General features: G+C 39.5%; 1 protein-coding gene across 1 annotated transcript; it reads right to left on the bottom strand.

Annotated features, from left to right (window-relative positions):
• Positions 1-561: 561 nt before the first annotated feature.
• NCF4 (neutrophil cytosolic factor 4) lies at positions 562-12,478 on the bottom strand. The gene is made up of 12 exons (XM_008931568.3): positions 12,426-12,478; positions 11,521-11,611; positions 9,244-9,328; positions 7,917-8,070; positions 7,547-7,617; positions 6,029-6,156; positions 4,987-5,044; positions 3,359-3,457; positions 2,489-2,619; positions 2,330-2,395; positions 1,326-1,550; positions 562-948 (listed from the first exon to the last, which is right to left on the bottom strand). The coding sequence occupies exons 2-12, from the start codon at positions 11,550-11,552 to the stop codon at positions 939-941; spliced, it is 1,059 nt and encodes a 352-aa protein (XP_008929816.2). The 5' UTR covers positions 11,553-11,611; positions 12,426-12,478; the 3' UTR covers positions 562-938.
• Between the last annotated feature and the right edge of the window lie 353 nt (positions 12,479-12,831).

The raw sequence follows: 12,831 nt of genomic DNA, 5'->3' as shown, positions 1-12,831 counted from the left end.
AAGGGGAATATGTGACTTTGCTGGATGGGTAGAATTTACTTTGTATGGAGTATAAAGGTAGAGAGGAATTATCCTGCTCTGATTTTCAGAGGCCAGTATGTTTATTTCTTCCCCCACCCTTAGAAAAGAGGTTTCTTGTTTCCCAACAGACATTTTCCTTCCCTCCCCTTTCTCTCTGAAAATGTTCCTCCGTTTTCAGACATACATGCTGCATTGCTGTTTATATCACAGGACCTAGCTGTAAGTGAAAATCTTCAGATGTCATTTGCTCTGGTAAACTCCAGGAACAGGTAACAAGTAATCCTGCACACCAGAAGCTTTGCAGACCATGCATGCCATTAGGTTTCAAACTTACAATATATTTTCTTATGTATCACAACATGTAAGATCACTGACATTATCATCGCATATTGCTTCATCTCCTTTCTAAACTGTAATGTCTTTGAAGCAGGAAGTTACATTTTGTAATAGTTCAGTAAAATAATGTCAACCAAATCCCTCCCCCCCAAAAAAACCCACTTTTAAATAAAAATTGATAAACTCATATTTAACTTTATTTGTTGAAGAATCTGATACAGTAATTTCTTGTTAGTTCTCCTTTGAAATGAAGTGTCCGAAAGCAGAAGATAGACAGAGAATAAACTCCTGTTTGAATAGGCATCATGCATGTTTTCCCAGAATGCAGAAATAAGTAGTCTGTACAATTACAAAAAGGTCTATGAGGAACACCACAGGTGTACTAAGTTTGATTCAAAAAATTCAATATATTGGGCAGTGGAAAGAAGAAAGCTAAGGTGGGCTGCAATTTCTTCACTGAAGTACAAAAAAGTTTTCTTGATCCTTCTAGAAGAAACTCTGAATACCTGATCAGACTCCAGCATGACAGAAATAATTATGCACTGGCACACAAATGTTCATATCAGCAAATGAAGAGAAAATTATGGCAATCTAGAAAAAAAAGAAAAGTTTATGAAGGCATTCTGGACAAATAATTAGTTCTGGGAGTGAGTATAGAGATTAGAGCAGGTCTTGGGACTCCAGACATCTCTATTGCAGGCTAACACTGACTTGCTTTGTGAATATGGCCAGTGATTTTATTTATCTATTCCTCACCTTCTCTGGTCTCTATGTAGATGTCTCTATTGCAGAGGAGTGCTAAAAAGCTGTAGAAGCTAAGTACAGATTTTACATTGAAAAGTAACATATTACTAAAAATTACTCTTTTCGAGGTCACTTCAAAGCCATATTAAAGGAAACTGCTTGAAGAGAGGGATTATTAAAGGACTGTATAGCTACCTACTGGAATATATCTATATAGCACTTACATTGCTCCTACTATTTGAGTAGCATCTATTCCTGGACTAGTGTTGTAGACACCCAAGTCATCTTTGTGAGTGATGTGCAACTTCCAAGGAAAAAAGTGCTTCTCAGAGGGCCTTCTCCTGCTCTGAGATACCATGAGTTCAACATCCTCATCGGAGAGCAACCGGATCAGATCCCCGTCAAGGTCCCGATAATTCAAAGCAATGTCATCTTGGTCAAACTCCCGCCTGGTAGAAAAGGAATGGATTGATCCCCAGAAATCAAGGAATGCCTGGGAGGTGCTACAATGATGAACAATATACTGACAATCTAATTAACTCTGCTAAAAGCCACATAAAGCCTTGCATGTGTTGGCATTCTTGATACAGCTAGTACTGGAAATTATACAGCCACATTTGTGCTGCGCTGTGTTTAAGCTAAGAAATCTATCAGAACCAAGAACCTTTTACAGTAACACCACACAAATGGCACAATTAATCTGTATGTTTGATAAAATTCCCATACAAAAAATGCTGACTGTAGTTACTAACCACTTTTGCCTACTTACAGTTGCTTTTTTTCTGAGGAGTGTAAGAGTATTAGCATAGGTGTTCTATTACTAATATTTGATGTTCTAAAGTGTTGATATTCAACACTAGATCAAGTTAGTTTAACACTAGTTTAGCAGGTGTTAGAAGGTGGAGTCCTGCATCCTGAAGAAGTATATTAGACAAAAGATGTTTTCAAGGGGTGATTGCTTTGACCTTAGAACAAAAATGGAAACTTCTACACAGCATAAGTGAATCAGAAGTGTGGGTCATTCCATACTTATTGACAATCCCAAGGAAGATAGGTGTTTGCACAGATGGCCCTAGGCCAAGTCAAAGTACAACTTCTTCAAGACATTTGAAAAGTATTTCACAACCAAAACCTGGTGATGACCAAGTAGAATGTGAAAAATCTAGGACTGGCATAAGCTTGACAAATGTTTAAGTATTAAATATACAACTAACTGTTTGCACTGTACCTCATCAATTCCATGAGATCTTTGAATGATGGAATGCTGCTCAGATCCTCTTCCACTGAGATATCCCTGTAATCAGAACAAATCTATTCATTACATATCATGAAAAGAGAATTATTGGTGCTTCTTCAGCAATAATCTGGAATACTATTTTCTTATTACCTGATAGTGCTCACAGTCTCACTGTGGTAATAACAGCGGACTTTATTGACTGTGTCTTCCTGCTGTGGTAAATCTTTTATGATCTTCACAAAAGCACATGGGAAAATCCCAGTGGCATCATTAGCAGTTCCCTGGAATGATGGGAAATATTAGAATCAAGAAAACCACGCCATTTCGGCCACATGCATAAGTTCTGGAATTCAATTAATTTCCACAGAAACAACAATAAGAATTTTTCTACTATAATCCAGAAAAGAAAGGCTATGGAAGTGACCTGATGGCATCCCTACAAAAAGATTATACAATTGCACAGTCAAATACCAGGCAGGAGGGTGAAACAGTGTGTAAAAAATGAAAGTCAGATGGTTAGCAAGGAAGGCTGTGGTGTTTGAGCAAGCAGAGATATCATATCAGCAAACACGCAGTATGTTCTCCTCATCCTCTTTCAGAAGACTGCTGCATTACCCAAGTTCTCTCTAATCAGGCTGACGTGTGTTGTGGTATGAAGCATGAAGCATACAGCAACTCAGCCTGAGGCAAGAAACCAATTAATCACTGAAATGGAGTTTCCATCTCCTTTCTGTGGCCTTTCTGTGTTCTAATCACTTCCAAAGAATTTAAGAACATTCCAGCAGAAAAAAATGCAAATGAAAACTGAAGTCTGGAGGGCAGAAAATTTGTAAGCTAAAAACCATCAAGGAACAAAGCAATTATAAATTTGGAATCAAGGATTTATTCTTGACAGTAAGACTTGATTATGGTAGAGTTTCTCCTTGAAAGGAGGAGACAGGTCACAAGGATTAGGAGAACCCTTTCTACTCATATATGTCAAGGTATGCTAATAATTCAGTATTGCTCTTGCAGTCTTACCTCCAACCAGTCTTTATTTACTCTGCTGAGTAGGTAGATCAAGTCTCCCTTCTTGAAGCTGAGTTCCAGTTTATTGGTTCCAGGAAAATCAAACAGTGCCTATGGAAAGTAATAACATTGAAATTACTAATTTGCAGAATTACAAAAGTAAACCTTTTTTTCTTTTCTGTACTTGAGGTGAAAGCATAAAGCAGCAAGATAGTGTGCATTTTGTCGTCACAGACCTGTTTCTGGGATAAGGTCACATATATTTGACCACAGTCTGCAGTTCTCACAATTTCTTCTCCTACTCAGCACGCACAAAAATGCTTTGAAGAAATAGTGAAAGCACTAGGATAAACATGGGCCTGAGAGAACTGCATGCTAGGATTCTTAAAGGGACAGAACCCTGAGCACCAGAGAAATAAATATACATAAGCTGAAAACACTTAAGAGCAAATAAGACAACAGAGCTGAAAACAACTGACAGCTTGAAATCCTGAGAACTGAAGAGATATATTATTTCTGGTTGCAGTTTTACAACTTTTAGATTCGCTGCAAAATATCATAAAAAGTCTTAAAAAATTGCAGAACTGTTGTGTCCTAATTTAAGGGTAAGTAACTGTTGCTCTTACATCTAGCTTTCAGGTCTATATGCTGAACTGAGAGATTTGGGGAAGCCTGGGAAATTGACATGTGGTTAAAATGGAATTTAGATGTCCTCTTCAGGAGGAAAAAAAAAAAAGGAAGTACATGCTACCATCTTAACAAACTGTTCTTGGACAATTAATGTTGCTGAGTTACAAAAATGCACAGCTCCCCCATTGTCCTTAGAGAACATGATAGCAATTTAAACACTCTTAGAGGAACAAAAACGAAAAGGTGTTCTCTGTTCTGTGTTGAGATAGTTCTTTCACTCTTATTAATGTTGTGCTCGTAGTTCATATGTCTATTTAATAGCTCTTTCAAAAGCTTTTTTCACCTCTTGAAAAGTTTTGGCAGGTATAATGGATATTAATAAATTCATAGATAAAACCCAGGAGGCATGACTGTTCCAAGACCTGTCACTGTCAGTGTGAAAACCAAAACCAACAAACCTCAAAGCATTTGATGGCTTTTTTTAATCTTACATAGCAAAGTTCCAGGAAGCAAGACAATGCTCAGACAAATACTGGTTACAAAGCAGTCCCATGTGCTTAATAGTGAGACAATATACCACAAAAGACAAGGGTATAGGCACTTTTCAGTAGAACACTTGTGCTACAGAAAATACTGAGATGCCTCACCTGCAAAGCTTTTAAAGATATGCTGAAGTCAATGAAGCTGAAGCTTGTGCCTGTTATAAATTTAATTTATGGTTATCACTATGCAAATATGCACCATTTGGCAGCAAGCTGTACATGTCTCATTTTTGAATGTCCTGTCGCTCTGACTTCACAATGGACCTTCTTACTACTCAAGTGATGAGGAACAAAACACTTCTTTCCATCCTTTGTTTCACTCCCTGTTGTTAAAATCAATTGTTTTTCTCTGTTGATTTCACTTTCTTCCCCCAGGTTTTAATTGGAAAAGGCAACTTGATGGATGAGGTACCAAAGTAAAATGGAGTTTAATCTCCTATCCTGTGACAGGTTGTGCAGAGTACTCACCTCAGCCCGCGGAGCTGCTGTGCGGTCAAAAATAGGTACTTGATGTGAAATGCTTTTACTGCAAAGAAAGGGGACAGCAGGGAGATAAACATGCCTTTCTAGTCATAAAAAATGCTACACAAACAGTAGTACAATGTCTGCATTTTTACTATTTAAGAGGCAGGTAAGCCATAGACCACTGGAGAAACTGCATGAAAATGAATCTGTGTGCAGCACTGAAGTAAAAAAATACGGATGCAACAACATTGCCCTAGTTCCCTCAGTTTCAGTTCAGAGTAGCAACAATCTGATGGTGTCTGCTGTTGAGAACAGATGGAATTTTCAATATAGTCAGTATCCTGGACTTCCACAGCACTGCTCAGCCCCCCTACTCTGCCTTCTGGGCATCTCTGTTTCTAGCATTTATGGCATTTAGTTCAAACTCTGTCATCATACACACATGCAATTTCTGCAGTGTTTGAGGTAAGTGAAAAGGAAGCGGGTCCATCTTTGCTATGCTGAAAGGAGAATTAATTTGTCTAAAGGGTAATGAAGTATGGCGTCTACTTAACAGTTCTCCAAAGGGGTGTCAATGCTGCTATGTAGGACAGGCCCCTGTTTGGACAAAGGACAGAAACAAATTAAATATTCAGTTTCATTTAGTGTCTGAACCAGATCTCACTGAATTAATTGCCAAAACTCACATTGACTTCAGTGGTGCAAGCCTATGTCATTAAGCTTGGCCTGTATATTCTGCACATTATAATAGAGATTACCATTAAAGAAATACAGGCAGATAGAACTGGACAGTATTTTTTAAAAGCAAGCTATACTCTCCTTTTGGAATTTTCCTTTAATGCAAGTACCACATCCACTTTAAAAAGCTAAGATTACTGAAAAGAAGATATACTCTGTGTTCACTCTACCACAAAGATCCTCATATTGGGAATTCATGGATTCACACGGGAAACACAGTGGTGACCCTCATGTCTCTCTCTCCCCCCCAAAACTGGACAGCATCTTTTACACCAAGAAATGCTGAAAAAACATGTCAATCACTTACACTCGGCGGGTCCGTGGGCGAAGCCGTCTCAGTCTGTGAGGCACCTGCTCGCTATCGAAGGTTGAGTGGTAGAAGAACAGTCGTACATCTTCATCCATCAACACCCAAGCAGGGAGGCAGAGTAGGTTCTGTGCCAAGAGCAAGGAGGAAGCAGAGTGTAGCAGTGGGAGAGACCAATTCTCTATTTATTTACATGCAACAAATATGCCTCTCTGACCTACAGGATCATGAAGGATATTCATTACTGCCAGAAATCTCTCTCCTCTCCCTTCTCACTCAGCAGGACACAGCTGAACAGCTGACAGTTTCTCTTCTTTACTCCTGGAGTTGGCCAATGTATTGCTTCACTCTTTTTGTACCTGACTTACTGCAGAAGTAAATCGTTTTTTGTGTTTCCCTTCAGAACATGAATGACTGTGGAAAGAAGGTAATCTTAAGTCATGTAAGCCTTGGCCAGTGTTTCAAGCTTTTAGTGATTTAAAGTCAGGTCTTCAGTTAACCTGCACACAAAGAATTTATCTCCTTGATGTTTACTGGATGCATCTTCACTGTAGAGCAGGTATAACCAGAAGCCCACCTGTCCTGATTCTGGCTGTGATAGAGCCAGTTTTCTTCTTAGTAGCTGGTACAGTGCTGTGTGTTGGATTTAGCATGAGAATGATGTTGGTAACACACTACTGTTTTAGTTGCTTCTAACCAGTGGCTTAATAAACCAAGGACTTTTCAGTTTCCATGCTCTGCTGGTGAGGAGCTGCACAAGAAGCCAGGAGGGACCATGGCCAGGACAGCTGATCCAAACTGGCCAAAGGGGTATTCCATGCCATAGAATGCCCAGTATATAAACTGTGGGGAGTTGGCTTGGAGCCACTGGTCACTGCTCAGAGGACTGGCTGGGTATCAGTCAGCAGGTGGTGAGCAATTGTATTGTGCATCACTTGTTTAGTTTTTTCTTTAGTTTTATTTCTCTCTGTGTTTTTCATTATCTCCCTTTAAATTACAGTTATTAGGATTATATTTTACTTTATCTCAATTATTAAACTTTTCTTATCTCAACCCACGGGTTTCACCTTTTTCTGATTCTCCTCCCTATTCTGTTACAGGAGTGAGCAAGTGACTGCACGGTATTTAGTTGGTGGGCAAGGTTAAAACACAACCCACACACCATTCTCCCAGTCTTTTAGACATACATACCAATCCTGTATTCATGCAGCACCTGGAGATTCACCATTTCCTCATACATCTCGTGTTGGGGGATTTTTTTGCTAAGGATATCTATCTGTACACGAAGGGAGTGAGTGAGCCTCTGTGAACAGTGTACTCCAGCAGATCCTACAGTCTGAACAATCTGGGGAAGAGGACTGCAGGTTGTACCACAGTGTGTGCACTGTGTATTCAGAAAAATCAATACAGAGAGAAGCAGATACCTAGGACTGTAGCAGTACTGTCTCTCTTAGCTGATTTCAAGGGGTAAATATCTGCAGTGCTCAGTGCATTCTCCACCTTAAAATTAAGTTTTACCTTCATGTAGACATTTAGGATAGGAATCCTGTTCTCAGCAATTTCCCTTTTGGCACCAACAAAAACTTTTCCTGGAAAATATAAAACCTGTGACAGTTATTGAAGAAAAAACAAAGGAGGTTGTCAGAGAAATGAAGCAATCAGGAGAAAATAGGATCTCCAAGAAAATACATATTTTCTAAAGCATTTTATGTTTCTAAATGAACTTTACCACAAGTGAAGGTGCTGCCAATGGAGTTTGACTTCTCTGGCATCTACAGCTGGGAACTAGTTCCTTGTCACAACTAGTTCCCTCAATGAACTCCTCTTTGGGACAGCCTGGGGCCGATAAAGCTGCTAATCATGGAAAGACTTGGTACTGACAGCTTACCTGGCAATACAGGGAGTGTGCAGGTGAATGGGCCATTATCACTCTCTGGCCCATATCTCTCCTCTAGTTTGGTGTGCAGGGCATAGAACTCACGATAGCGTCGGAAAATCAGGTATCTGCCACGACCTTTAAGCTTTACTTCAATGACAAACATCTGAAACAGAGAAGAGAGATTCAGGCTGATATTCATACTCATAAATACTTACCAAATGAAAGTAAGGCAATAGGATCATAAGATCAGTGCTCCATTAGAGGGAATATTCTCTTAGGGGCAGAGTGGAAAGCAAGCTTTCAGTTAAGTATCTGCAGACTCAAGAACTAGAAAATAACAAGTTAGCACCAGCATGGCATATTTGTGGGTCCGGATTTCCCAAGATGCATATCCCTGTGGCTGCTTTACTTTATGTTATATAATCTTAAAAGGAAACATGAAATGACTAGATTCTACTTTATGCTTACGCACCTTCCCTCAGTAACAAACAAAACACATTAGGGAGGTAAATACAAATATTTTACAGTGAGATGCTTTGGACATCTAAGTCTATAGACAGGCATCTAAATGAATTGATTTTCAGAGTTGAAAGCATTCATACTTCTTTTTGACTTTAAGGTACACAATTTCAGAAATTATGGTCTGACTGCCTCCAACCAGTATTTTATTTCTTATCTCCTGACAAAATTGCTTTACTCTAAAGAAACCTATGATTTCCATACACTGACCTTTGAGTCACATTGCAGCCAGATCCTTCAGAAAACATAAAAACAGAGCAATCAAACATCACTACATTCCAGACTAAAACCTGCATACTGCAGTGGGAAGGGTTTATGAGCAAAGTCTCCAGCAGAAGTCAGACTGAGCTGGTCGTATTCAAAATCTTCAGAACCTTAGTGCTTTTCCCTACTATTCCCTTCTTGTGTGCTCTTTCATATTTTATTAATATGCTATCTTCTGTGGAGATGGGAGCATCCTAACTTGCCAGTACTAAGGAATAACAACTCTGCCCTTCTACCCTTCTTGAACTCCTTTACCACTCTCTTCAGCAAAGGTACAGCACTCCAACAGGAAAAAAATTGGAGATTAGATAAGAATTTAGAAAACAAGTGATGTTAGAGGATACCTCTGTCACATTTCACTCAGAAAATAAATTTTTAAACTAAATCTATGATAGACTATCCTCCATTCTAGAAAAAACAAGCACTGGGAAGTTTTCCACATGGAACTATTCATAGCAAAAAGCAATTTCACCAGATAAACTGCATTTACTTCCCACAACCAAACCAGTCACAGACGAAGGCACACAGAGATAGAATGAATCTCCCTTCTTACGAAGTAGTTTGTAAAGCCTTTCTTCTCCTCAATATCTGCAATGTTAGCTGAAACAGGTACATCATCTGGAAGCTGGTCAAAATCACTGTGAAGCAAGAACAAAAGATTTAGGTTACTCATACTGGTATTAGCCTTCGAGGTCTTTGTGCCATACAGAACAAAGGCAATATCACATTATCTACTGCCAAAATCAAGAATCACACACTTGTGGTGTCTTTCTCTTCCTCTGGAGGCCTGATCTCAAGATTTCAAGTTTCTGCAAGTTCAGCAAAGTCAGTGACCACTGTGAGGATTCGACATGTCTGAAAACCACCCTTATCATTCCTAGGCTTTCTAGAGGAGAACTACAAAAAAAATGCTTGAGCTACTAAGCTTTTCCTGTAAAATGTGATCAACTGTGGATGCATTCTTAATCCTTCCTACAGCATTTAGAAGACTTATAGTAATAACTCTGCAGCAGTATATCTTATTCTAAGGAGATCATTCTATATCATGATTTATGCTGTTATTATTACTGCATTACTGTAGGGAATAGGAAACAGTTCTGAGAAAAGAGCTTGTTGTGCCAGGTGCTGTAGAAACTGACAGCACAAAGCTAATTCCTAAAAACCTTACACTCCGTGTGCAAGATTCATACAATGTACCTTGTACATTGTGGATAAGAAACAAAGGATAAGCACAAACAGAAAAAGAGCAAAGAAAGACAAACATAGTATTATTCTATATCATAACTAGTGGTGCCTGCACCAGCTGTCAAAATGTTGTTACATTTTCTTGTAGACATCACAATAAAGCAAACTCCTAAAGGGGCTTTAAAAAAGAATGAGTAGGCTAGCAAATATTTACAGGGAGATCTCTCTGTCACAGTAGGTAAGATTCATCACAGAATCACAGAATACTCTGAGTTGGAAGGGACCCACAAGGGTCATTGAATCCAGCTCTTAAGCCCGTACGGGGATCAAACCTGTGACCTTGGCATTAACCTTCACAGCAGACAACCTGAAGTAAGAGCAAAGACACTTGTTTGAAAATGTCAAAAATATGTGAAGGAACATATGACAGTAGGCAGGGTTAGAAAAAGCTTTGCAGATCTTAGAAAGTATTGGATTTGAAGCAAAAGAGAAGGAAGGATCCTTGCAGGAACACCTAAAGAGCAGCCATATGAGGGAAACAACTGAGCTGTAGACAGCTTAGGCCTTGAATTTGAGCAGTTACAGCTATGAGATTGTAAAGGAATGTAAACACTGAAGATGAAAAAAACAGAAAAGGAAGAAGAACTGCAGTAAATAACAGGTGTTGTTTGGAGAGTTGCCAGCACATGAAGGAATGCTGACCACCTATTAGAAAAGGAGCTTAGGCACATAAACAAGAACACCTACCCAATGAGATATGGTATATTTGCCTGTGGACAGAAGGAAAAGACTATAAAACTAAGCCTTCTGTAAATAAAGTGCTCGCTGCCTGTCAACTGACTGAGTGTGCGTTTTTTCGGCCGCTGCAGCCATATTACTGCAAAGTCATATTACTTGTCTATAATGTCCACACAACATAACAGCAAGAATTGGCAGGTGCTTTTCTGTCTGTGACCTTCTCCCCGGTACAACAGCTTTGACAAGCAGAAGACAAATTCACCTTTGCTTCAGTCTTATAATTCGGTGCTGTTAGAGGAGTATTTATATTAACACCTAAGTAAAAAGCATCAGGAATGAGGAAAAAAGGGTAACAAATGAGGTAGAGAGAAACTTTTAAAAGGATCATCTAAGAAATTCCAAGCCGACATAATGTTAAATATTCTGATAATACAAAAAAAAAAGCTGTCAGTTCTCTCGGTTTATCCTGCCAGGAGAATATCCCAAGCAGGTGTTTCCATTCGAAAGGATGAAGTAATGATGCAAGGTCTTCAATAGTTTGCTGTTCGAGGAGAATGCCATGAATCAGCACCACCCACAACACAGTAAATACTATCCCTTACTGTGAAGAGGGATGTGGTTATGGAGATAAAATTAGTCATATCACAAACCCCAGTAAAAGGGAAACTGTTTGTAGCTATAAAGAGGACAATTACCCGTTATGGCCTAGGTGCTGACTATTCCTCACAAAAAGAAGAAAGTCCACTCCAACCTAAGAAATGGACTACTCCACACTGAGCGGCCTAATAGTGTGGAAGCTAGGATAACAAGAAGAATGACCAAAGATGCTTGCATCCAAATTAAACAAACAGATCACAGCAGTTACATGAGGCTTGTGGGGGAGCAGGAGGAGGGAGAGACACGCTACCTCTTTTCTCGCAGCTGTCGGGGAAGAGACATGGGTTCAGCTTCTTGAATCCAGGTGGCTAAGCTCTACTCCTCTGCTTCTTGGGCAGTCCCTGGTTGAATAGGATGAACAAAGTCAAATTCTTCCTGTGTGAAACAAGACTCCTTTGCAAGGCCTCAGAGGTCTTTTTTTAATGGTTCAGTGTCAGACGATTTCTCCTGTACCTCCCCACCCCCACAAGATTGAGGAAGTACCAGAGAAAAAACAGTCATAAAGACTGTTCTGTGATGTCTGTCATGTATCAAAACTGCCACAGTTGAGAAACCAAAAGTCCAACAAAAAGCAGAAACTATGAGCCACATATTGTTGTCCACCTCACCACCAGAACATTTGCCTCTGTTGAAAGCCAGCATGAGTGGGCTCAACAAATTCTGTTTTTTCAGCTAAAATGTCCCCATATGCATCCCTACACTAATGTTCGTAAGCTAGGATGAATACTTCTGATCCCTTCTTGAGGCTCTGTGATTCCTGAGAATCCTCCTTTTCATGGACCAAGAGCCAGGAGGTGGAGCTAAAGAATAAATTTTCAAATGGGAACAGAAAGTGTCATCAGAAAATTCAACCTTGTCAAACATATGGGTACCAGGGTATCAGACACAGGAGACGAGCTTTGAAGGATGGATCAATGTAAGGGAGATGTAAGTCCTTGAAAGATAGAGACCTTTTCAGCTTCATGCACTCAAAACAATCCACATTTGCCACATACAAAGATAAGGTAATGGCTCACTCTGCCTTGTACTCAAATGGTAGTGATAGAGCATTTGTATAAAATCAGCTGACAATTTTTCAAGAAGAAAATAAGAGCAAGAAAGTGATGAGGAAGTCATCATTTGCTAACACTGTAGATAAGTTGCAACACAGCTTACCCGCCTTAGTCAAAAGCTGTCATGGGTATCTGCCTCTCCATTTCAGACTCTTCCATTTTCATGTTCAATACGTATTTGCTTCCTTCTCCTCCTTCCGCTGTCAAGCACAAAAATTCCCATCTGAATGGACAAAAATCAACTGGCATCCCTGAAAATAAAATTCTATTTACAACTGTAATTATCAGCCTTGAGAGTAACTGCATTTCACTGCATTTTAATGAAGTAAATTCTTCACCCGTCTCTTTTTTGTGGGTAACTGAAGGCACCATTATAGAATTGGAGAGGGGAGATAGTGCATCTTGATCAGAAGTGACCAGGAGAACCTACAAAATTCTGAACTGCATTTTCTGAGTGCTACTCTGAGCTTCCAACACAGACTTAGCAGAGCTGTTTTAAGTGATGATGT

The sequence above is a fragment of the Manacus vitellinus genome, unplaced genomic scaffold (genome assembly GCF_001715985.3).
Source record: "Manacus vitellinus isolate BGI_N305 unplaced genomic scaffold, ASM171598v3 scaffold_5_pilon, whole genome shotgun sequence".
Taxonomy (NCBI): Eukaryota; Metazoa; Chordata; class Aves; order Passeriformes; family Pipridae; genus Manacus; species Manacus vitellinus.
Note: the sequence above shows the minus strand (reverse complement) of the source record. Positions and strands in the feature narration are given on the sequence as shown.

What these genes read in the sequence shown, in the direction of transcription:
- NCF4 (XM_008931568.3), bottom strand. Translation starts at nt 11,552, where the DNA reads ATGTCTCTTCCCCGACAGCTGCGAGAAAAGAG. An exon ending in GAGACTGTGAGCACTATCAG is followed by an intron (nt 2,396 to 2,488) that starts GTAATAAGAAAA and finishes TTCTGATTACAG; the next exon opens with GGATATCTCAGTGGAAGAGG. An exon ending in GATCTCATGGAATTGATGAG is followed by an intron (nt 1,551 to 2,329) that starts GTACAGTGCAAA and finishes CTTTTCTACCAG; the next exon opens with GCGGGAGTTTGACCAAGATG.